At 41.5% G+C, this 26,347-nt stretch overlaps 1 protein-coding gene across 1 annotated transcript; it reads right to left on the bottom strand.

The window, feature by feature from the left end:
• Nucleotides 1–4,087: 4,087 nt before the first annotated feature.
• Nucleotides 4,088–23,394, bottom strand: cd34 (CD34 molecule). The gene is made up of 8 exons (XM_008293388.1): nucleotides 23,154–23,394; nucleotides 10,671–10,730; nucleotides 9,893–10,146; nucleotides 9,586–9,663; nucleotides 7,666–7,777; nucleotides 7,352–7,404; nucleotides 6,803–6,949; nucleotides 4,088–5,878 (listed from the first exon to the last, which is right to left on the bottom strand). The coding sequence occupies exons 1-8, from the start codon at nucleotides 23,233–23,235 to the stop codon at nucleotides 5,687–5,689; spliced, it is 978 nt and encodes a 325-aa protein (XP_008291610.1). The 5' UTR covers nucleotides 23,236–23,394; the 3' UTR covers nucleotides 4,088–5,686.
• Between the last annotated feature and the right edge of the window lie 2,953 nt (nucleotides 23,395–26,347).

Raw genomic sequence — 26,347 nt, forward strand, 5'->3', positions numbered from 1 at the left:
CTTTCTCTTGTCATACGTGGCATCGTGTCATTTTAATAAAGCTGCATTTTAAGATGGACTTTTATAGTCACTGGTCACTCTATCTGATCATAATCCCTTAACCCAATTCAAGACGTTCATGTTCCCATATGTAGAAGGTCTTTCGGGGTCCACTGGACCTCTAGACAGAATATGTGCAAAATATTTGTTGGTATTCATTATAGACTTTTATACTGTGTTAAAAAAAAGGTTTCTGATAAGTTGACGTATTTTTGGTTCTAAATTCATGACAAATGTTGCAATGGCAATTTTTCAATGTCCTAATGTTCTTTAATTGCCGTTACTGCACAGGTGGAGCAGAGTGAACCGACGCAGACCAAAAACATAATTTCCAGACTGTATACTTGCCATTTAGTGGATGGTTTATTTGATGATATGAAAAAAAAAAAGAAAATACATCAGTTTTCCTACAGTGAATATGGTATATATGTGTGCTGGTCTGATGCTGGTCTGATGAGAACTGTGTGCCCTCCCCCTACCTGTCACCTGTGCCCTCTACATATACACCCTGTGTCCAGTTACTGCCACCATGTGTCCAAATAATCCATATTAAATTAACTGCCGACAATAAACATAAATGGCTTTGTATTTAAGAAAAACTCTCCAAAAATAAAAAATCAATACCTGTCACCTCAACCAAATGGCCTGAATAGTGTTAAAGCCCTTGGCTATGGATTTACTGAGCGATCGAGAAATTTGTCACCAAATGAACAGCTTTAAACCTTGTAGCGCACAACTGGCTAGACTAAAACCTTCTCCAACCACAACAATAGATGTTTAATGTTTTCTCTAAATCAGAAAATGAGACCACTTCCATGCTGTGTTTATATTTGGGTTTAGCTTATGTGATACTTTTTATTATCAGACAACCAACTTCCTGATATTTATATACATGTGGCTACAACAACCGTTTTGTGTAAATACTGTACCAGTTACACCATCATGTGCAGTTCCCTTTAGCTGGAGAAGCGTTTTAGTGTTTTCAGCCTTGTTTTGGTTGTATAAAGGTTGTCTGACCCTTTCTGGTGCAGTGCACAACCACTACTTGAATTAATGCCATTTCCATCAACAGCAGGCGACAGTTTAAGTTAAAAAAAAAATACAAAAAATACAAAAAAATAAACCCAGCTAGACCTGCACCAAATGGCAAAGTTTAAACACAAGTGCGCACTTAGCAGCCCATCCCAGTGCTACCTTCTGAAGTAGGCTACAAGCTAACATTTAAGCTAACCATGTTTCCTAAAACTACCCCACCATGTTTGCGACATTTCGCTGTTTAAACGCACTTACCGCTGTAGTGACGACATTTCCTGAATCCTCCAAACCACCCGGGTGAAGAAACATCCCGTTCTCAGCATGGTAAAACGTTTTATGTATTTATTTATTTATTTTTGTCTAACCGTTCACGAAGTTGCGTCCGAGTTGCTTACGAGCGGCCATCATTGTTTTGGCTCTGAACTCGGGCGCGCTGGAAACACCTTCACAGAATTTTTTTATAAATGACCTGGGTTTTCCAGACGAAGCGGCTAATTGGGATATCTTTTACAGAAGCCGGTTGTGGCCTCTGCAGGAAGCTGGATGTTTCCCCTCAGGAGTAAGTGAAGAGCTGAAAGAGGAGGCAGTGTAGAATTTAGATTCCCCCCCACTGACCATACACTTGAATGGATGCTAATCTTGCTCCATTTCCCTTATTTCTTGCCAATGATTAGAAAAGATAACACCTGTGATTGTGGCTTGTGTCTGTTGCCCTCAAGTGGCCAAAATCACGTTACTGCAATTTTGTGCCATTTAAAAAAAAACCTTCCTCACTGATTTAAATGACCAGTTGTTTCACCTCTTGCAAGCTTTTCAAAAATGTAATAAGCAGAGAAAAAGAAAGCAGAATGCCAGGATTTCCTAATATGTGGAATAATGTCTTGTGTCTACCCATAATGGTGATCACCTAATTAAATGCATTTATACAGTAGAAAAACCTGCTAACAGAGGTTGTGCTATTATTGGCAAAGCCTTAGAGAGCTCCCATTTTATGCGCAGCTCTTCTGTCAGTATAAACAGCACACATGATATTCCAGAGATGAAGCAAGCTGCAGACATTCCTTATAGTATTTTCTCCTAGAATTCGAAACTTAAGATGACTGACAGTCATGTGCAATGTGCATGTTTCCATGTTGAAATCATTTATTCTGCAGAATCAAAGGCCTAATGGATGCCTGCAACCTCCCCATGAACCCGAACGTTAATCAGTCTTTAATTCTCATTACATGCTCGATCTGCAGACCACACCTTTTGACCTCGGGGTCACGCTTGGTCTCTTGTGTGCTCTCTTTTACCTCCCACCCTCCCATTCCGCCCAATATTATCTTACCATCAATGAGTTTAGAAGGGGTGTGCTTTGGCGCGGAGAGGGAAAACATGACGTATTTGGCAGCTGCGACTACGCTGAGGGGGGAGCCTCCCCACAATAAAAACAACCAGCTGAGTTTTGTTCATAATCCCAGATTCCACTGCACATACACTACTCTTGGCTAGATGGAGGAGTAGAGGGGTGGGGGAGCTAAGGTCTGGATGGGATGAAGGATGGGAGGGGAGCAGGCTAGAGCTTGGGGACTTATGTGACATTGAAGAAAAGCTGTGCAAAAGAAGACCTGGAGGGATATACTGAAGGGGTACAGGGACCGATGGGTGTAAAATGTAAAGACTTGGTTCAAGCAAACTGCAAATAAAGCATTTTTCTTCACTTATCACTGGTTGTATCTGCTCGTTCTGACGGCGCTGCTTCTTTTATTTTTCCAGGTTTCTACACATCTGTCTCTGACTCTTCTGCCGCAAACCTCAATCCAGTGAAGTAGAATGGAATGAATTTGTGTTGTTCAAACAATTTTGCATTTAAAAAATTCATGTCTTTCTAGGAGCAACGTCTGCATTACTTTCCACAGACAGTAGTTCAAATGGAAAATGTTCACAACAAGTTCTCTGGATTACCCTGAGACCTCGTTGTGAATATACAAAGAGACGTTGTTGTTGTTGTTTTTCTTTCAGCACTGCAAGCAGGACAAATTAAATTACATTCATGTTTACTGTACTGGGGCATTGGCAGAATAACAGAGGTGCATATCTCAAAACCTTGCCAAATACTATCTGCATGGCTAGATACGATTAAAGAAATAGATTTTAGGTGGAGTCTGTTGGTTCCTTTAAACTAGATACTGTGTGTAAAATGCGATGATCTCAGCAGGTCAAATAGGTTGCAAATAACATGGATGCACATCTTAGTGTATACAGCAATGTTCACGTCAGCTGGGATTTACACCTTTTAAAATTGCGCTGTGCAGCAGTTGACCAGTCTCAGATTGTGGATGACCACATTTAACCCAATATATTTATGTCTATGGTATGTGCTTCTTGTGCCGGTTTCACATTGTGCCTTATTGTGACAACAGGAATGTTCACAGCACTGCTACATGACCTTGAGGAAATATTTCCCTTGTAGGGTGTGGAGAGGGACAGGGCAGGGTAGGAACTCACATGGGGCCTGGTCTTGTGATGAAAGCAGGGCGTGAATGGATGGGAAATGATCATGTCACACTGTCATATGCGGTAGAAAGGGATATAGAGGACATGAGTGGAATAATATATCATAAACACATAAATATACGTGTGTGAACATGATGATGGATAGAGTTGACTTTGGACAGACTTTTTGACTCATGAACATGTCCTGAGCCATTTACAAAAGACAGCTGGGTGATGTTTTCGCTGCTCCACCCAAAGCTGCTGAAGACAAAACAGTGTGAAGTGATGTCATTACTACTGCTTATGTAAACCAGCTGTGTGACCTTATGGGCTATATGGGATTTAAATTCCATGTGTGTTACAGCACAGATGTATGCATCTGCGTGCACAAATGTAAGTACGTGCGCACATGCACATCCATCCCGTGGTTAAAAACCCCCTGTGCTCTTCCCACTCACTCTCATGTTTTTTGTTTTTTTGTTTTTGATTTTGTTAATATAAAGTGAAGCTGAAAAAAATGAAAAGTCACAGAAAATCATTTATTTTTCACTTTTTATTTTTTTCATCTTCAATCCAATTTCAAATACAGAGTGCTAGTAAAATTAAACAGTCACATTGGAATGTTAGCAATGAAAAGATACAAGATGGATCAAAAGGAGAAATCAATGCAAGACATCCCATTTGTATAACAGAGCACTTTTTTTTTCCTGCTCTAGTTATCTATTGCAGATTCCTTTTGTGTTTAACCTCGGGTATGTCAGTAAGAACTGACGTCTCGTATTTACAGGACAAAAAAAAGTCACAGATTTGAGCCATTAGATGCTTCCTTCTAACAGCCGCAGCCCTTGAATATACTTCTTTATGTTATATAGCCAAGATCAAATATTGTGAAGGTGCCACAAAGTATATATTTAAGTACAACATGAGCTATGAAATGAAAATCTTTGGCACGTAGAATGAACATAGTGAGTGAGGATACACAGGATAAAAACAAGATGAGCATATACACTATATTGAAATAAGAATAACACTGACAAATGGATGGACAGAGGTGACAGCAAGAGGCCCGAAGCCTTCGTGAGTCTGTTGGTCAAACAGTCAGTAAAGAGGCCTGTTGGCTTTGTGGTTAATCACACTACAGTTTGTTGTGGTAAAAGAATTCCTTGTGATTACCTCTCTTCAAGAAAACTCCCTCTGCCTCTGCATGGGGACCGACTGCAACTCAGCAAGCCATCGCTTTGTCAACTCATTTTACAAAATTGTACATTTTACAAGGCTAATGTCACATGCACATTCAGACTCTTCATTCAGTCACACAGTTAATCAAAATCTCTCACTCATCATCGAGCACACATACAGTACAGTAAGCAAGAGAAGCTTAGTTGCATGTATATATACAGTCCATGCACAGTACAGATGCAAGTATATGTTAACACACACATGCAGGATTTCATAGCAGCACACTCACGCACACATATTCGCACACTTACACGATCGATAACTCAATCAGACGCACAAGATAAGAGCCTGATGTATTTTCTCTCCGAGAAGTTTGTAAACAGATTCCAAGGCAGTGTGATTTATTTCCTATCTGTCTGTCATGGCTTTACATTAAACTAAGCAACAATTTTATTCATGTGCTTCACTACTAGAAGATTTGGTTGGAGCTTTAAACCAGATGACCTGTTGGGCTTGACAGCTCAGTGCTGTGAATCCAGAGGCAGCAGTGATCATGGGAGCCAGTGCTGATTAATGCTAGAATTCACTCTCTTTGCACCCAGATCGGCCCTCCTCCTGTCTCTTGTCTCCAGCCTGACTGCCGTCAACAACCCAGGGACTGAGCCTTCGTCATCACCGACATCATTCATCTCTGCCTTTATTGTCGTCATCAGACTAGTTTTCCTGATGTTTGTTGAGGCACATAGCCAAAGGAGGAGGCAAGAACACTGAAGCAACAGGAGTGGTGATGTGGGAGCTTGATCTAGTCCCTAACGTCCACTTTACTGTGGCCTCTTGTGTGGTTGGGTAGGAGTGGATTCAGAAAAGGAGGTGTGTTTGCATAGACGTGTGTGTGGGAGTATGGATGAGTGCGTTGTGGGGGTAGTTCCTGGGCTGCAATTATTTTTGGACTATTTCACAGCTCAGTGTCGGCCGTCTTGGCAGTCGAGTGGCCGTTGGTAGGGGGAGGAGGCTGGGTCTTTGCGGCCTCGGGGGACTCTCCATTTACGCTGGGTTTCTCCTGGGTTTCAGGAGGGGGATTGAGAGGGGCCACAGACACAAGAGTGTTCCCCTGATTCTCCTGATCCGCTGGATAGGCCTCCTCTGCCTGCAAGTACAGCACAAACGGATAGATCACTATACAAGGCGAGATAGCAAATTTCAACTAGGCATCAGGATGCTTGTTGCATCAGAGGAAACCTTTATTTTGTATCATTGTAAAAAAAAAAAAAGCTTAAAGTGTACGAATGCCAACACTATTTTTTCTTCATGCTTTGACTCTGGATATCAAAAAGTACCATATGTACGAAGATTGCATATCTTGTCAAGGTTGAAATGAACATTTCATAATCAGACACAGCTATGCATATAACGACACATGCATGCAGATAGATCAACTAACCCCCTTGCCGTTTAGCTAATACTTATAAACACACAGAAACACACCCTCTAATGTGGTCCTCATCATGTGATATTGTGCGCGGTACAGAGACACAGCTGTGTCTGGCTAGTGGATGAAACAGTTAGCTCTGCACATGAATAAAGCAGCAGAGAGCAGGGCGTGGGTCTCTGAGTAACGCACACTCTCTCTTTCTCGGTGCGTTCTCTCTGATGGCTGGCCAGCAACATTCCCTAATTAAAACGCTGGCAGACATTGATTCAAAAAGAAATAGAGCTGTTTTGATTTCAGATGTTGTGCAGCATGAACCGTGCCCAGAAAAATCTATTCACACTGTTAGCGAAACCCATAATGAGCGCTGTGAATGCAGACACCCGCAAACACATAGTGAAAAATAAGATATTTATGATAGAACACACCTATAGGTATTACAGAAAGGGATTCAGATCAGCTCAAATAACTAAGTAACAGAAAAATCTCACATGAACAACTAACTGAAATGACTTATTGGCTGTGTATGGAGTGATGTGATGCTCCTGTGCCAGCGAGGTCATACAGATTAGGTCAACACGGGCGGCGACATGGTGTCCTTTGTGCATTCATTCTTAGTAGAAAATGTGAAAATATGCGTACCAGCTTCGCTCCCTTGGGGTCAGGTCTACGTTGGCATTTGAAGTAACCCACGGTGAGGGCAAGGGCAGCAAGCAGACCAGTGATCAGAATTCCCACAAATACCGAGTAATTTGATGATGACGGGACCTCAGCCTTTGTCAAACCAAGCTACAGAGAAGTTAGCAGATAAGGTTGTGGTCAAAAGAGGTCGAAACCGGACAAGCACATCATCGTCTGGTTAATTAAAGTAGAAAGAAAACTGAGACATATGCAGAAACAGTCATTCACTGCCTAGTTAGGTTCAGGGGAATGTGCTATCTTGAGTTAGGAAACACAGGAGAATAACAGCAGCAACCCAGGGTAAGATGATACATATAGTACAGAAGAGGGAAAAAATGAAGGACAAAACATGTGCACAGACAAGTTACTGCTAAAACAGCATTATAGTGAAAGTGTACAGTATATACAGAACACTGTAATGTATTTGCATATAACATGGTTTGGAACACATCATAGGGACAGCATGGGTGTCATGGTGATCGTCAGATTCAAGCTGGTAACATCTCTTACCTTGTCTTTCAAAGTTTTACTCTGGAGGGCTTCAGCCAAGGTGCTCGCCTTAGCTGTAGATGCAATACAATTAAGAATCAGTAGTAGTTCATGAGAGACCAAACACCATTTATGGAGTTATATGTGTATCTTTTTCCCCTGATTGATCCATTAGATAAAAGCATGCTGTGAAGCAACAGCCCTTGATCTCTCTAACCACTAACCAAATAAATCAACTCTATATGCATTGTGCAATACATGATAAGCCTAAAGGCTGCAAAAAATGACACTGTACATGTGCATCATACTATATAATGAATGTCATCAATACCCACCATCATTGCTGGCCACTGACACTTTGTTGCCCTCTTGGAAGATTTCAAGTTTACAGTTTTCCTTGTCGCACCAGGCTGCAGGGTTTTCCTGAATAATGAGTTTCGTTGCCTCCTATAAGAAAGAATTTAACAATTTAACAGGGCAATGCACAATACATGCTTGTGCTTGTTCACAATAGCTGCTTCAATAAACTCAGAGGGGCTATTATGTGAAGTGCATATTACAATACAATAAAGAAACAGTTATTTTTTCACTATGCTAACAAGATCCATAAAGTCAGAATTTGAAAAAAGGCTTAGCAACCTTCACATTTTCGGTGTCTAGCTTCGTACATAAACACTGGGTCAACAATGTAATGTGTGCTTCTGAATTTTATAAAGTAAATACATTTGTGTGGCTTAAAGACTAAATTCAGTTGAATGGAAAACTTGCGAGCCACACCTTTTTTTTTCCCACCTTAACCCCCGAATTATGATATCACCTCATTGCACAACTTTAGGCTCCGCAACTTGGGAATGCTCTTTACTCTTCTGTAATGCGATCCAGACAGCTCTCAGTATTCCCGAAAGACCACTATGAGCAAACTCTGAATCCTCAGTTAGTTGGGAGTGGGCCCACAGCTGGACTCTGCTGTAACGCTCAGATCTTTCCGGCATTGAGAAAGAAACTCAGGAGGGCTGAACGCAAACAGCAGAATCAATCCATGGAACTTGGTCTGTTCTCCATCTGTCACTTATGACCGATCACATCCTGGATTGTCTCATACCCTGCTTTTCTTGACCTTACATGGCTTTCGGCACCCATGGCAAGAGTTTCAATGAATTACAGTTGGTACGCATTGTATGTTACATTATGTTTTCAATTTAGTTCTGCTGATACACACTGTTTGAGGCTTTTCATGTTAATCCTTTACTCTTGCTTGAAGAGAAAAAAACTTTTTTGCTTTGTTTTCTGCTACGTGCATTTTTGAGCAAATCATCAGCTGGCTAAGGCTTTTGGCACTGCATTCAATGTTTAGTTTCAGGTTGAGTTGGACGAATGACTTCTGCAGATGGTCCTGGCTCTGTGGATGTTACAGTCATGACCCATATAACTAAAGTATGAAACTGGGATCTGAATTGATGCTTCAGCTCTGTGCACCTGGGCTGACATATTGTATGTGCAATGTAACAATGAATTCTATTTGAACATGACATGTTTGTTGTGCTGCATCAGCAACAGCACATACAATTACAATTTAACACAGTAAGGAACACTATAATTAAAGTAGTAAGAATGCTCCAAATATGACATTGTCTACAGTTTTAAGGTTGGACAGAGAGGGCTCTCCCATTTCTGTTGTGACAAAAATAAAAATAAAAAAACTACCTCTATGTGTATTAAAGGCAATCTGCCATATCAAAAAACCTAGAAATCGAAGCTACACCCGTTTGTCTGAAGAACCCCAGAGCAAAAGAGGAAACATTAGCCCGCCTCTTCATTTGTCTCCTGCCACAGTCTCAAGATTTACAACGGCTGAGGAATGTCTGAGAAGAGATCTGCCTTTATCAGGCCCATATTTCCAACTGTAGCTCTTTAAAACGCATTCATCTACTTCCTCAAAGTGGAGTAAGCCACTTCCTCTGGGCATGAGGTGCGGGAGGCCACGTAAAGGTCTTGGTAAACGGAACGTGTCACTAGAAGGTAACTGGGATCAACTCTCTCCTCTCATTTCACTGTGGTCTTAAATGTTGCATGACAAAAATTCAGCTGTTGGTAGCTTGATACTGCTGATAGTTGTGCAGGGAGCAAGGGAGGCCTTTTGTTCCAAGCAAAATGATATGAATATGGATGCACAATTGGTGTAAATGGATTGATATTTTATGAGTGTGTTCTGCTTTTGTACTTAAATTGCAAAGGATAGACAAATTTGTACTCACACAGTCAGTTGTTGCTACTTCAGCCTTGATAGCAATACTTTCTGGGCTGAGCTCCTCCCCAACACAATTCACATCAGGCTATGGAGACAGTAAACCAGATCAAAACAACACCCTTTACACATATTGCATATGACTACAGCTTGACTCACCAACCTAAACACATCTCAACTCAAAGGAAAAGTGATATCTTGTGCAGAAACACTGGTTAAGATGTCATACAGCATAACATGTTGAGTCTTATTTGTGTTGTGTGACTTGTTGCTGATGGAAGCAGTGCAAGCTGAAAAGTTGAAAAAGAGAAGCTTACCACAACAGTTCTAACAACAGCAGAGTTATCTGTGACGACAGGATTGACTTGGTCAGGAGCAGCAGTGATCACCGAGGTGCCTCCATCCTGGCTGTCGGGATTCAGGGCCAAGTTTGTGTTGGTTGTTAAGGATAAGCTATCTCCAGGAGCAGCAGAAGCATCAGAGTCTCCTCCAGCAGCAGCAGTGGGAGTGGCACCTGCATCTGGAGCAGCAGTGGCACCTGAAGCGTCACCGGCGTCTGCAGCAACTGTCGCTAAGAACACAATCCAGGGACAGCACTCTGTCATTTGTCATGTCACTATGGCACGATATCCTCCGTTCATATAAATTCATCCATCCATCATTTATACACCCCTTAATCCTCACTGGGGTCACGGGGGGAGCCTATCCCAGCTGACTCGGCAAAGTCTATCCAGTCTATCACAGGGCTACACTTAGAAACAGACAACCAAGCATGCTCACATTCACACGAACAATTTAGGATCACCAATTAACCTCAACATGTTTTTGGACTGTGGGAGGAAGCCGGAGAATCCGGAGAAAACCCACGCTACACAGGGAGAACATGCAAACGCAGAAAGATCCCGGGCATCCTAACCGGGATGCAAACTGGGGATCTTCTAGCTGCAAGGCGATGATGCTAACCACCAAGTCACCTTGCAGCCCCCGTATAAATTCACGCAAGTTCAAATCTAAACTTTGAAATGGCCTCTTAAGAATCCGACCAAAACAGGGTGGATGTTTTCATTGATATTCTACAGTTGTTAAATCACTTACTACCACTGGCATCTCCAGCTGGTGCATCTGTTGGTGCATCATCTTGACACATCACCTCACCTGCAAAACAAAGAAAAAGAAGAGAGAAAGAATGGGCAGGTTAAACACTTTTATTTGGCAAATCAGTGCTCTTTAAAGCTTGAATAAATTAAAGTGTCTGCTGATGTAGTAACTGTCTGAGGTTAAAGTTTGTTAACTGCCCCCATTTTAGCCTATTTTTTCCCCCCCATTTGATTCAAACCTCAGATGTGATGATTGCTTGGCAAGCGCTGGAGTTATAATGATGTTTGTGGATGCTACTTTATTCATTGCATATCACAGATGTCTAGGTTGTGCCAATGCCCGTTTTAGTACACTGGCACATACATGTTGTTTTTATCTTATGGTGTAGCTTTTTCCGCCTTCATCCTTCCCATGCAGATTTTTTGACACTATATGTCCCACTCGGTTAAAAGAACTCGGTTCTGCTGACGTGTCAAAAAAACTATGGCAGAATAGTTGCAAATGTGCTACTACTGGCAGTAGCATAAAAAAAATCCAATATTTACACATAGTATTAGTTAATAGCAAATTAAACTCAGCTAAATTTATAGGAGCTATACACTGCTATCCTGAATCGCAGGGGGGGAAAAACATGTATTACAACAAAAGCAGCAATTTTAGGTTAATCGATCTGATGACTACAAGGTTTTAGGAGGCAAGGAATACAATGGAATAAGGGGTGTTTTTTCTTTTTTCTCCCAGTTTGCTACGTCTCAGTGAATGTAGGCCTACCTCAGAGGTGGAGCACCTCACAATCTTAACAACCTCTTGTTGTAGTAAACGCACATAATGGAACATAAAGGTTAAATATCTTAAAATGACTACTAGTGCTCTAAATTATCATTAAATCACATTTACGCCACTGTTCTTTTGTAAAGATGTGCGGTAACATAAAAGGAAATTTAAAACACATGCTCTGTGAACTACTCGTGGGAATGAGGTCAGAGCAGCAGGTAAGTTTGAACAGCTTGTCCTGGTGATTCGAATCTCATGCCCAACCCAAAGATGCCAAACTAATTTGGCATGTGTTCTCAAAGGCCCTTACTAATTAGTAGTCACATATGGGCTAATTCTCACTGTCTGCAGCCTATGCAAATGAACAGCTCAGTTAAAAGGTCGTGACCTCCTGACCACACATCAGTCTTCTGGGAGCAATTCTGTTATGGTGATAATCTTAGGATTAAGTCAGGTGGGGCAAAGACATCTCTGACACAGGAAGGTTAAAAAAGAAAGCATTTCCCTAGTTCATGCGAGATAAATGGATAAATGGATGGATGCCTGGTTCAGCTGCCTTTTGAAATCTAGGCTCCAATTCATATCACTATATTCATATCACTAAAAATGAACCTAAACAATACATTGATTTATGTCTACACATAGATGGCAAACTCCCTGAACTCTGTTGATCTGACCAAATGGATAACGTAATTTGACTTGTGCCAGCACTTTAACTTGTGCTGTTGTATTTAAGCTACACACAGAGATGCACAACTCTTTCTAATAGAACTTAAGCCATCGCCTACTTTGCCAAAGCCGGGAAGGGAAACTGAAGCAGCATCAATATCAGGCTGCCTTTGATAGCACTGTAATCTAATTCACTCTGCACCATCGCTACTAAACACTCCCCTCCACAAGGGAGAAACCCAGTGTTGTGTGTAAACAGTTTAACATCTAACCAAAACTATGCTGCAATCAGAGGAAAAATGCGTTTGGTGTACCGCTACTATTATTTAGGCAATCACCAGATACATTCAGATAAATTGGGGGAATTTTGATGTTTAGTGTGTGTTTGAAATCCTATAAACACGGCTGACTATAACCTACTCTGGAATAAGTGCCAAGCTCATTTTGGAATGTTATCATCCCAAACAACAGGTAGTGTTACACCATTTTTCCTCAGCTGGCAAGAGGCCACCGCGCTGCACACGGCACTGTAGCTGAGGCTCTGCAACATAAGGTTCTCTCCTGCAGTGTTTTTTATCTCAAACATGGCGTCAACTGGCTGAACGTTGTCCAAAGCTGGTCGGATGCTGCATTTTAACTGGTAGGAGTGGGCAGAAATCCTAATGTTTAACTGTGCCATCAGAGCCTTCAACTAATTGCGGGCTGAGCTGCTTTGTTTAATAGTGCAATAATGTGGGACAAACATGTTTAGCCACACCAATGAATTAACTTCAATACCTCAGTTTATGCCTCATAAATGTTTTCTTAGGACAAATAGTCTGCAGTGTTTTTCAGGCACTATATTGTCTCAGCAGCTAAGTTGCAGGTGTTGACTAAGAAAAAAACAAGTATTATTTATAATTTAAAGTTTTTTCCACCACCCCCAAAACAGTGTTTCCTGAAGAAAAGAAAAAAAAAGCAGGCACTGCATTATTGTTTTCATGCTGAAACTTGATGCAATATGCTTATACACAGTAGCACTCCTCCACTGTGGACACAGACACTTCAGACAGCTGTGTGAAAAATCTCACTGTATTTCCAGCCAGGCCCCCCTCCAGCATCAACACTGAGCCTTAGGACCTCCAGTCTTAACACAAACACAGAGAAACATACATAACACTTCTGCTTCGTAAACACAACCTTGGTCTTTCTCCAGAGAGTTTCAGAAGGGTTCATAGAGCACAAGGCCAAGGTGGCAGATTATGTAACCTCTGGGTTCAAGTAAATCTTGCTCTTTGCTACTCATTTCACCGCTGAGCTACATCAAGTGGATTTCCTGGCCTGTCTGTCCTGCTTAAAGCTTTTTAGCCTGGGTGTTCCAGTATTTGACGAGGGTATGTAGTCATGCCAGATGTAAAGAACTAAATCACAGGTTAAAGAGAGGATACAGTATGAGCCCAGGAGGGTTGATTGACATTTCAAAGACTGTATTTTTTGTGCCTGTGGCTGGACAGATCAACAGCAATTATAAGGCAGGACAAAGACATAAACTTCATTGGCAAATGACAAATGCGATTTGGCAGATGCTTCAAGCGTCTTACAGCATCGTGCCCGCTGACATATTTAGCAGCTCCTGGCAAGTGCTTCGTTCTGTTTAGGAAGATTTACAGGACAGCGTGAGTTATTGTTGACATGCTGCAGTGACTGAGTTGCTGGTCTCTACTTAAAAAAAGACTAGGGGCATGTAAGCAACCCCTAAAATCAGTTAGGCTGTAAACATATTGGACATCAGATCTAAAAATAAAGCAGTCCTCATCCCTTGGGAGATTGTCAAGAATTCCACAACTGACTCTAAAGGATAATATAAAGAAAGAGATTATGGTTAGAAAGGTCAATACTGGGTTGACAGCCCTGTATTGCACGTCATCATTCACTACTTTGGGATTAGCTCTTTGTCAGATCATATATTTCGAAGGCACAGAGACTCAAGGGGGAGCAGGGAGGAGAGATGATAAGGTGGATGTAGGAGGCCGTGTTTTACCATCAAATTACATGCTGAAGCTGTCATGAAAGCCAGATCCTATGTTCTTACATTTGGTTCTGTTTTCTTCTAGACAACGTTCATTCAACCCCTCCTCCTCACTGGGGAAAAGCTTTTCACCTCCTCCTTATGTACCAACAGAGGCAGCAACATAATTCCATGAATGCAGCACTAAAAACATGCAGCTGAAGGATGTAGAATGCAAATCTTCCTCTAGAGCGATTACAGTCATCAGTTTAAAATACTGATATTGCCACAGGAAGACAAGATGAACATACATTTTACCAATTTGGAGTTGCATTCATTTATAAATTTTGTTAATTCTTGTAGGTTAATTTTCTAATGCACATGTCAGATCTAACCTCAGCATTAAGTACTGCTGCGTCTCTATCAGTAACAACAGATTACAACTTCTTACATTATTCTGACTGTCTGGTTGCTTGTGGTTCTTAGACAGTTGGATCCATTTCTAGCAGTTCTTAGCAGTGCTTATGTGAACTCTGCTGTGGTTGTTCCCTTTTTGGTGAAAGTCAACCTTTCAACTGATCGATAATCTGCTTACATACCAGGTCATTACCAGAGTGCGTCAAGCCATGGGCTTGATGGGGATGCTGAACAATTCAATTTTTAAACTAAAATTTTACAAATTGAGTGCTCTTCTGTACTGACAATTCTGTTTCGAGCCACAGACACATGATGGTGCCGCCAATGTGGCTGTTACATGTTACACTACTCAACTCAACTCAACTTTATTATGGAGCACTTCAACACCACAAAAGTTGTAACAAAGTGCTGAACACAAATATGAAACCATTTAAAACATCTAAAATGCAAAATACAATAATAATAATAATAATAATAATAATTAAAAAGGACAATAGGAACAGTAAAAACAATTAAACAGTAGCATATAGAATCACTAACCTAGTTGAACCTGGCTTAATTTAACATATGTGTGCTGGCCAGAGGTCATGAAGCACTGGACAAGACTTTGTCATGGTGTCCCTTGACTAGTTAAACCCCCACAGTGCTCTTTGCTTGCCAACATGGACCTGTCCACCACATCTGGTCGCTACAGAAACAAACAGGAAGAAGCCCCATCTGGTGGTGGAACCAGTTACTACAGCTAATCTACAATCCTCGAAGTGTGTGCTATCAAGAAAAATGGTCTCGACTATATACAAATGCTAAACTATAAATGACTCAACTCGAATCAGGGGAAATTTAAAACAAAAAACCAAAACAAAAAAAAAACTTGGTCTGGACATCCCTAAATAGAACCAATGGTCAGAGCAACAACAACAAAACCTGTTTCCTTTCAGTATGGCATTTTTAGCACCACATTCTGAGCACCTCTTTTCATTTTTTTCCCCAGTGGACTCTGATCATGATTAGTGCACCCAGCTTTACCTAAAACAGAGTCATCAGCAGACTACAGGAATGGATTCTAAACTACACACAATCCTCTGTCTGTCTGTGGTGCCCATTGCTATACTTCACAAGCAGCTGCAGTCAAACAGATTGTGTGCATGTTTGTAAATGTGCGCCTGAGATACATAGGTAGGTATATTTTGAACGGTGCTATCTGGTCCCAGACTCAGTCATTTATTATGTCCCTGTCTCACTCATTTCTCACAACCTTTCACATTCTTTTCCTCAAGTGTAGCTGCCATTGTGATTGCTATTCCTGCTTTTGAATTTAGGGTGGGGAAGGAGGAGGAGGAAATTGTAGTAAAAACAAACACTGTCACACCTGATTAAATGGCTGCAGTCAGAGAGTATGAGCAGGGGACAGCAGTTCTTCACTTATGGTATTTGAGGATGAGGCCTGCTTCCTCCCTGGGGAGACTGGGGAGGAGGCCTGAAGAGGGGGGGATGAGCGGTGCAGCTGCAGTGAGTCTCCTTAGGGAACTCTTTCCCGCCCTGCATATGTGCTGTACTGTAAAACCAGTAACATCATGCAAAAAGAGAAAAGCCTCAGCCCTAAATCTTGGGACTTGACCTCCACCCAGACTGTAGAGACAACACCTTGGATGTCATAATGAGCCACGCCCTGTTTCCATTACTTAACCAGATGTGCACAGAAGACCCCAAAGTCTCCTTTCCCTCCTTCCTACTCCTACACTCTATTAAGAGATATTAGATTAGAATTAGTCTGGAATTCTCAGTCTATTAGTCAAATGATGATTCTTGTTGTTATCACTTAATTGTTTAGTAAATTCCTTTAAGATTTGAACTTGGCAAATACAAGATCAGCCAGTAGAACAGTGGCAGTAACAGTAGCAATAATCCCTGCATACATATTTCCTCTAGTAAAGAGTAAAGTTCTATAGTATAACATAAATTACATTGCCTAGTTTAACTTCTGGGGATGCATTAAAAACAAAAAGAAAGGCACCACTGTTTTACCACCAAATGTAGCCATAAAACCACCACAGTCCACTTTCCCACTATTTGCTGCAGTGACAATCTCCAAAAAAAAATAAAAAATTCCCAGGATATACCACTCAAGCCCTTGAATGTGAGAACTATTTTTGTTTCTGCACTGTCGGGTGGCAAAAGTTGACTTTTTCCACCCTGCCCACGCCCCTGGTGTTTTTAAACAAAACATGAGATAGTTTTCAGTAAAAAAAATTAAAAAGAATTAACAACATGTTTGGAATGTTTTCCGTGCACATCCTATGACAGGATGTGGCTGTCACAGCACGTGGCACGAAGTGACCTCTTCGAACTCCAGAGGCAAACATGCTGGGGAGTAGAGATAACGCGCACCGCCAGGCACACAGTCCTGGAGTGGGATTACAACCACACTGACTTTGGTGGGGATACAACACTGGGACTGTCCTCTGCACTGAAGTGGGCGGAGAGATTTCGTTTTTATTCAAACCTAAATTTTTGTCTCGCTTATGTATACGACGGGGCTGAGGCAAGCTTTGAGGAAGAAAACAAAGAACGAAAACGTAATTGTGATTGATAGCAGCCACTGACCATTGTTTTTATCCAGCCTCTAATTTGCTCATTAAAACAGTGAGGCAGTGAAACCCAAAACCGGTGTTTCCAAAACAGTCCATCCATTTTCTTAGTGGATTAGAAACTGAAAACAGCAGCTGCTTCAAGAGGCTACTAGCTGCTCTCCTTTCTGTGTCAGAATCAGCATCGGCAGATGTCCACTGACTGATTCCAGCTGCTGTTTTAAGATACTGTGAGTGGAAATAGGCTGTAAAAAGATATTGAAACCTACAGAACTAAACAGTCTGGCTCTGATATGATGGCGGCTAAGGAGCCAAACTGGGGGAGGAAGATTTTTTAAAAAAAATGGCAATAATGTGATAACATTCCAGATATTGCTAAACTTGCAACATATGCATGTATACAGTGGGAAATAATGTGCTGTCCAAACTCACCTTCAAGAACAGCAAAAGGGCGCAATCTTGTGTTTTCAATTAGGGTGAATGAAGTATGCCTTCAACAACATGCCATCTACTGAACATTAATTACCAGGAGCCATTATTCTGGCAGTCAAAGGCCCCAGTGAAGGCTCATTAAGGGCTTTTATTCCCCTCCTCTGGGTAAACAGTATACCCCTATTAAAGGACAGCCAAACCTGATTATCCAACATAGATTTATAAGCTTTTTGCACCTATTGCTTTCTACTGGGATGACATCATCGTATCTTTGGATCAGTCGGTATGAGGAGAATCACGGAGCTGTTGCTCAAGTTTTCTAAGAGCAGGGATGACACAAGTTCTTGAAATTCACATTAATCTCAGGGCTGTTCACATAGCTGAGCACAAGCGCGATTTCGATCTAAGCAAAAAATATATCTGGAGTTTTCTCGGCTTGTACCGCCAAATTTTTTCAGAGCTGAAAATGAAGGCGCAACAGAAGGAGAGGGCTTTTTTCTTTCTTCATGCTGGTAAAACCCAACAGCTGTAAAATTGCAGCAGGGTGCCAGGGGAACAAGGAACAATAAGCTCACCAGAACAGCAGTAATTGGAAGAGGAAGATTTGAATGCTAGCACTGCTTCTGTTTTTCATTAAGACTGTTTCGCAAGGTAAATATTGTTGCTAGACGATCCATTTCTCCAAGTCAGCTCCTTTTCCTGGATGATCATTTAGTTTAGTGGTGACCATGGTTTTGTTTTCTAATCATTAATATGTTTTCTTTGGAACAGAGTTGGCTTCAAATGAAGATAATTCAAAAAGAGAAAAGTTACTCCCCTTGTTTTGTTTTTTGGTGGTTGTGCTGATGAGGCCGCGCAAATGAGGTAACAGATCGGACGCTGATGACAGGCAGCGTTTGTTAGAATATTTTAATGATTTCAGCTGTAGTCCGACTTGGCTCTCACATGCAGAAATCACTGCAGTGAATTGGCAGTTTGACAGAACACAGGCTCCAGGTTTAATTACTCTGCAAGCTCACGTGGCTCCTCAGCCATGACTTCGGGCCCAAGTGGACACACACCCTAGCCTGACATAAGACCACTATCTGCCAAGGCTTATATAAAAGACCCACGCCCTCCAGCAGATGACGTGACTCAAACTTCACCATCACAACTTGGGACTGAAAGAATGCTGGTCAATAGCTGTAGGCCATGAGAAAGAGAGTGGCAATATTCTGCACATGTTTATATTGGCAGGGCGAAGCTGATGTCTGAGAAACAAACTTTTAACGATTTGTGTGCAAGGGCATATGGGTGCTGATTTTTACTCTCTCTCTCTCTCTCTCTCTCTCTCTCTCTCTCTCTGTTTCTCTCTCTCTGAAGAATGTGGTCTAGTTTACTCTTTTCTCACATTTTCTCAGTCTGTGAGTTTTCAGGTGTTTTGCAATCAATCAGCCTTTATCGACTACGTGCATTAGTGGGGGTTCGCTGAAGTGTACGTGATACAAAGGATACGCACTGAGCATTAGTGGTTTGTTCACACACAAACATATGCATGGCAAATCTAGAGTCCTCCAACCATGAGAGAATATCTTGCTTTAATGTGGTATATTCTAGCAGCAATTGTCAGGTTATTCTGCTCTGCCCGAGGCCCCGACTTCGCAACAGAAACAGTCATTGTAGATGACAAGCTGAAATAAGCGAGACAAGATGTTTTTCCCCTTCTCTGCAGCAGATTTAAAGCTTGGGTTTTCCCCCGAAATCTTGAGAGAGAGAAGAGAGAGAGAGGGAGAAAGAGAGACAGCCTATAACATACTCCAAGAGGCGTTGAATGACATCATCCAACATTGTAGTCCATGCCCATTTCAGCGCTACATACTTGCACGCCTGCATAACTACTGAATGACAGCCATGGGAAGTGGGAGTATAAACTAGATCTGTTTGCCGGGGAGTCGGGATGATTGACCTGCTTATATGTGACAGGCATGTTCGCTCTGATACACATGGTTTTATACATTCACTAATCAAGTGCATCAAAGGCTCTCATCCTTTTACTCTTCTCTCTCCTTCTACTACCAGATCAGTGTTTCCAAACTAAAAACCTAAAACAGCTGCAAATGCTCCGAATAGAGCTGCTTGATTCAATTGTTGTTGTTTTTTTTTCCCCACAATTTATGATATGTACATTACCTATAAGCCAAAGGATTATGACCATCCCTGCCTTGTTTTATACCACCAAAACAACTCCAACCAACCAAGGCACTTGAAAAAAAGACATCTGAGGATGTCCTGTGGTGTCTTGCATCAAAATGTTGTCAGCGGATCTTTCAAGCCCCCCCATCCCACCACTACGAACAGAGCCCCCAGTGAATTGGGAATGCTCTGATCCAGCTGTTTGGCCATAGCAATGTGGCCCTTGTGGAAGTCGCTCAAGTCTTCACACCTGCCCATTTCTCCCACAACAGTCGAGAACCAACTGTTCACTTACCACCTAATATATCCAAGACCTTGACATACTAAAATCTGTTCACATCGTCATCTATATTCCCCCCAAATGCACTCTAAAAAGTCAATAAAGAGACATATACCCACAATGGCTGTATTTGGCTTTGCATCTGTTTTTCCTATTCAGATAACACTTTTAAGTTGCAAACATATTTTGGGTTATTCTGGTGATTGCATCAACTTAGTATTTTATGTATTTCAATACACATTTCTGTTTTATTTGATGCAAAACTAGATTCAACCTGAAGTCACTTAATGATTTGATTTTTATTCACCTAGAGTTCAGGATTTCAGTTCTCCTCGTCTAACTTAATGTGCCTGGACAGTTAGGACTCTTAACTCAAAACACCCTTGATTACAGTTGAAAAGCTAATTCTCCTAGCTCAATGTACTGTGTTAGTTGGATATAATTTTACTAGAAGTTTTCATAACTCAGAAAGATTGATACTAACTGTTTTTTTAGAGCATGTCAGAATGCAAAATTGTCACTGACTTTGCCAGTTGTGGGACTTCTGTTTCTCCCTAAGTAGCATTGCATACTATATCTGACTTCATAACTATGCCTATTGCAGATTGAATAGTAAGTCCAAGGCCTTTGCATAATGAGATTGCTGGTTTCTATGGTTCCCTGATATCAGAGAGGACAAAAAAAAAGAGAGTTTAATGGTCACGTTTTCTCTTTGCGTGATTTTAAAACAACCATGGGATCGTTTGCCTCGCTCATTTTGCCTTTGTTGGGCTCACAGTATGATTTCCACTAAATCTGACGCAGCACTGATTAAACCTCCAGACACAACAAGAAAGGAGACCCACAATGGAGCACAATCTATATATATGTGGATCGAGTGACTAGACAAAGAGTCTTCTATATGTAGCTCAAGACAACCAGTATTACCATTAAAACTGTCTGTGTCTTTGAATGAATATTGACGTCATGAAGCGACATATATCACTGCTACCACAGAGGACTATATTGTCGGAGAAATCAATGAGGCGACAGATTGTCTCTTGTGACACGCCTGGGGAGGCAGGATGAAGATACAGTTATACGCTGCATACATTTAAGTGAGAGGCTTTCCCTTAGTTCTTGTTTTTTTCTGAACCATATGTGACCACGCCTCTGCAAACTCACACTGCACTGACAGTCGTACACAAATGTCACCAATCTATCAGGTCTGTGTGATTGCAAGGCTGCTGTTTAAGTGAGCAGAAGGAGAAATCAGAAGACAGAGGAAAGTGGTTGGCGCCTATTTAAAACATCTAAGATCACTGCTGTGAACCTTGCACACAAGACACATATTACATCTCTATAAAATATACATTTAAAAGACAAACTGTGTCTAGTAGGCCAGATGGTCATACTTGTTGTCATAATTAAGAGTGGCTAAAAAAAAATCCATGTGTTCACTTCAGTTTAATTATAGACAATGAAAGTCATTTGGAATAGCTGTTTTTTCAAGCAACAGGACTAATAAAGAATATATTGTTGATTATTAGCTTGTATTAGTTCTCAGTTATTATTCCTAAAAATACTAGAGCATTAGTGCTTTTAAAAGTGTGTCCCTGCATTGTGGCTTTAACTTCTTTTCTGGTCATGCGACCCATATTCTGTCTCTTCTTGGAAGTTGTTTAATGTTCTACCAGATCCATATTCTTCATATCTGTCTGTTGCAGTCTGTTTAGGCTTTTCTCATCTTGATTGTTTATACTGTCATGCTTTTTTTTTTTTGTTGTCTTGGTTTGTTTTGTGAAACCACATCCATCGCATGTCTGTCTCTCCTGGAAGAAGGATTATAGCTCTTCCTGAGGTTTCTTCTATTTTTTTTTTTTTTTCTGGCTAAACAGCTCTTTGGGTAGTTTTTCTTTAGCTAAATTGAGTGTAGAATGACAGAGGGAGTTGCATACTTTATGAATAATAAGGCCTCTTGGGACATATTTGTAATAAGTGATATTGGGCTACATAAATAGAAAGTGACTGGACTGGATTTGACAGGGAGTGCCCAGAGTAATTAGATTTCCATGTAAATCTAATTACCATCTGTTAAGCTGCTGATGCAAATGGTATGTGGTATGCCATTTTTTTTTTTTTTTTAATGATACAAGCGATGAACATGTTCTGCCACCTTCTTCATCTTTTCCCCTTTTAAAGTAAACCCTTAGTTATTTCCATCAGTGTGGAATAGTTTCAGTCTGCCCAAGGTCATCCAAAACACTTGCCGCCTCTGCACCCAAAGACGGTTCCTCGTGGTTCTGCAGAAGTCGTTACATTGGGCTGAACTACAACTAGTCCTGGTTTACAACCAGCATGGCAGCAACACCATCCAAGCCATACATCACCCTACAATTAGCATCAGGCCTCAGACTGATTTGGAGTGGACTGCCCAGTAAGTCCACACACATCCACATAATTGCAAACACGCAGGCACACAGGCACACATCACTGTGTGCAGAATCTGCAGGGAACACAGCTGAAGCCACTATTTTTGATGTGTGTTGAATTCACATGTGTTATGTGGTCACTTTGTAGCACACATGCAGCTCTCTCTCTCTCTCTCTCTCTCTCTCTCTCTCTCACACACACACACACACACACACACACACGCATTACATATTTTTATGACTAATTGGAAACACAAGTCAGACACAGAACATCATTATGGAACAAGTGAATTTATACAAAAATACATTTCTTTATATGTTGAGCCTGTGTGTGGTTTTATTCCGTTAACATTCAAACAGCTGCACTGGGATGCACTGCGGGATATAAAGCATAATGATTCTCAACTGCAACTTTCCACTCCTGAGCAGACTCTTTGTGTCTGCAGCTAGCCCACTGCTAGCGGTGCCTCTTTGCATGTGTGTGTGCAACCTCATGGTAAAACACATCAAAGCAAATCCCCCAAGTAGTGTGCAAGCTACTACGACATAAACTAGATCTCGCCCCTTATGGTATAATGTTATTGACTTGGAGACAAAAACAAAAAGAAAAACAGCAAAAACACTCAATATCCAACTCATACACACACAAATAAACCTATTGTGTGAATAGGTGAACTATTTACAGACAGAAAGGATATCATAAAAGTTGAAAAAAGACATACTAGAATGAATAGTTAGAAGAGTACTCACAGCTAAGTAACAGAGTGCAGAGCACCAGAACTCCAGCCATCCTTCTGCAGAGCCCATTCATTCCCCACATGGATGCAGCCATCCTCTCTGGTCAGACTCAGCTGGTGGGACTCTGTGTGTAAAAGTAAAAAGTGTGGGAAATGAAGGTGAGCGCGAAGGTTGGGGGAGTAGGAGGTTTCCTGTGAGGTCTGAGTGAGCAGGACAGACAAGAAGGATAAAGCCTGGCTTGTGTTCTGTTTCTCTTTATATGGCCCCACTCCTTCGGCCTCCCTCTCTCTCTGCTCTTTCCACACCCCTTTTCTAACTGCCTCCTGTTAACCCATTTCCCCCAAAGCAACAGTCCCTGTTTCCTCCCTTGTCCCTGTGTGTGTGTGTGTGTGTGTGTGTGTGTGTGTGTGTGTGTGCGCACGCACACATATGTAGCAGGCACCAGAATGAGATAATGAGACGTTAGTGGGTGAAGCATAGCAACAGGCTAAGCTTTATGTTTGAGGTAGTTTGGTATTTTTTCACAGACATTGGTGCAGTTTGTGTGACAATGGCACTATTTCTGAAATGTAGGTGTCATGAGGAAAGTTTGAGGTGATGCTCTCCTAGACAAGCTGATAATATAAGCCATTTTCAAGTGGCCTGTCTATGAATAAAGTACACTGGCTCAGCATTAGATTCCAATCGAATATAAGCACATTTTTGAGCTCAAATTCACAACAAAACCAGCTTCTGTTTCACTCATGCAGACTTTGTGTTGAAGTAGCTAAGTAGGCTCTAATTTTGGTTTGTGCAGATGCACCTGGTAAACAAGAGACACTCCTCCTGCCTCTGACATGCTGTGTACATGCGTAGCTGAGAGGCCTGTAAAAGCACATGGCGTCACACACATTGCTTGGCCGCAGCTTTTGTACGTCCCTGGACAGATGTCTTACAGCCAATAATGAGTCATCCATCGAACCACACGTATACGCCATGCATGCCTACATGTAACATACACTCTACTTTTCAACCGCTGTAAAACACACGCACTGACATCATGGACGAAACGCACATGCTGTTTCACAATCGCACCACATCAGCAGAAAATGACAAACGGTTGCCCCAATGTGTGGTGTGTTGCAGGAGTGTGATGAGGGGTGTTCACCGTCCATGTTCACACAGACACGTGTTGTTCCACAGATCCGGGCAGGCCACATCTGGAAGCACTGCAGTCCCACTGCTGGCTTTTTGAGGACTGCCTGGAGACTTTCTTGTCAAACAATGCAACCATATGAGGATGAATGCAACCAAGATCAGGCCGTTGTGTGGAAACAGGCGCCCCTGCTGGTCACCTTCAGACCACAAGCTTAGTACGGAACCACTTGCAGTAGTCTCAATTTAATAAACTGAATGTATGATTTAAAAGGTTTACATAAGTAAGAATGTTTAAACAGAGTGAGAACCACTTTGAAGTTGACATGTCGAGGCCTACAAGAGCCTCTGAAGATGTCCTGTATTGTATCCGTCACCACAATGTTAGCAACAGATTAAGTCCTGTGTGTTGCAAGGTGGGACCTCCATAGATGGGACTTGTTTTTCCAGCACATCTTAAAGCCATTCAATTGGACTTGGATCTGAGGAATTTAGGGGCCAAATCAACTATTTGAACTCTTTGTCAAGTTCCTCAAACCTTTCCTGAACTGTATACTATATCCCCTGAAAAGAGCCATTGTAAAGAGAGAATCAGTGTTGTTCACTTCACCTGCTATAAAGAAACTGTAAGCAAGATTAAACAGAAATAAACAAATGTAAATAAATAAACAGATGAAATGTAATCTAAGTTTGGTGTTATTCAGGTCCAAGACAATCCGTGTGATAAAGTAAAACCACATTAAAAGTAACAGGCCAGTAAAGTGGACAAAGTGACATCAACATACTGTAGATATAAACACCTAGTTTTCACAAATAAATATCATCCATTATCTATATACTGCTTAATCCTCACCAGGGTCACGGGGGGGCTGGAGCCGATCCCAGCCGACTTAGGGCGAAGGCAGGGGACACCCTGGACAGGTCGCCAGTGTATCGCAGGGCCACACTTAGAGACAGACAACCAAGCACACTCACATTCACAGACAATTCACAGATACGGACAATTTAGAATCACCAATTAACCTCAACGTGTTTTTGGACCTTGTGGGAGGAAGCCGGAGAACCCGGAGAGAACCCACGCTGCATGGGGAGAACATGCAAACTGCGAACCGGCAAACTTCTTGCAGCGAGGCAACAGTGCTACCAACTGCGCCACCTTGCAGCCCACGCTTTGAGATGATACTCTCAAACTTCTTCCTTGGCATGATCTTATTAGATGGTAAAAGATTATCTTGGTGCAGTATAGCTAAACCCTATTTGAATGTGAAACGTGTTTGTTTATAGCTGAAGAATCCCGATGTTTGCATGAGATTTCTCTCGCATCATTATCCCCCCTCCCCCCCTCCTCATTTTACTCTTCCCATTTGACTTATTGTGGTTTTAAAAGCACAAAGAATGTCCTTGTAGCGAGGGGGGCATTGCCAGGACATCACGAGGATCAGCACATGGCAGCAGGGAATCTGACCCTCTGGGACCTGTGTTTGGGGTTTTTTTTTTGGGTGGGTGGTGTGTTTTGAATCTTTTAGAGCCAGCGGTATGAAGCCATCCCAGGAACACAGCTGACATGTGAGCGATTGGAGATACTTATGAAGGAAATATTGCTTACATTAAAAGCTCACAATCTGATAAAAAGAATTTACACTACAATACGTTTAGAGGCTGACTTTGACTCTGCTGGCCTTGTTTTCCCTCTTTGTACACTGCTGTCCTTTGTCTTTACTCTGCAGCCTTCTGCTATGCTGTGGCATACCATAATATCATAAAGCTGAATGCTAGGGGCTGTTTTTCTACGGACAGCAGAAAAAATATTTGACCATGTGAAATATCTTTATTCTATTTTGAAATTTGTACTTGTTCGCAAAAAAAAATCCCTTTTTTCACCTTAATTCTTTTTTGTAGAGTCAGCAACATTTTTTAAATCACCACCTAAAATCTACAATGTGTAATGATTTTCATACATTCTTAAACAGCTTAGTCTAAAAAGTATTATTATTAAAAGCATTATTATTGAAAAATGAAGTTAATGACATGCTATTAGAAGAGCTCAAACTGAGTTCATCTGATCGAGCTGT

The sequence above is a fragment of the Stegastes partitus genome, unplaced genomic scaffold (assembly GCF_000690725.1).
Source record: "Stegastes partitus isolate 25-593 unplaced genomic scaffold, Stegastes_partitus-1.0.2 Scaffold20, whole genome shotgun sequence".
NCBI lineage: Eukaryota > Metazoa > Chordata > Actinopteri > Pomacentridae > Stegastes > Stegastes partitus.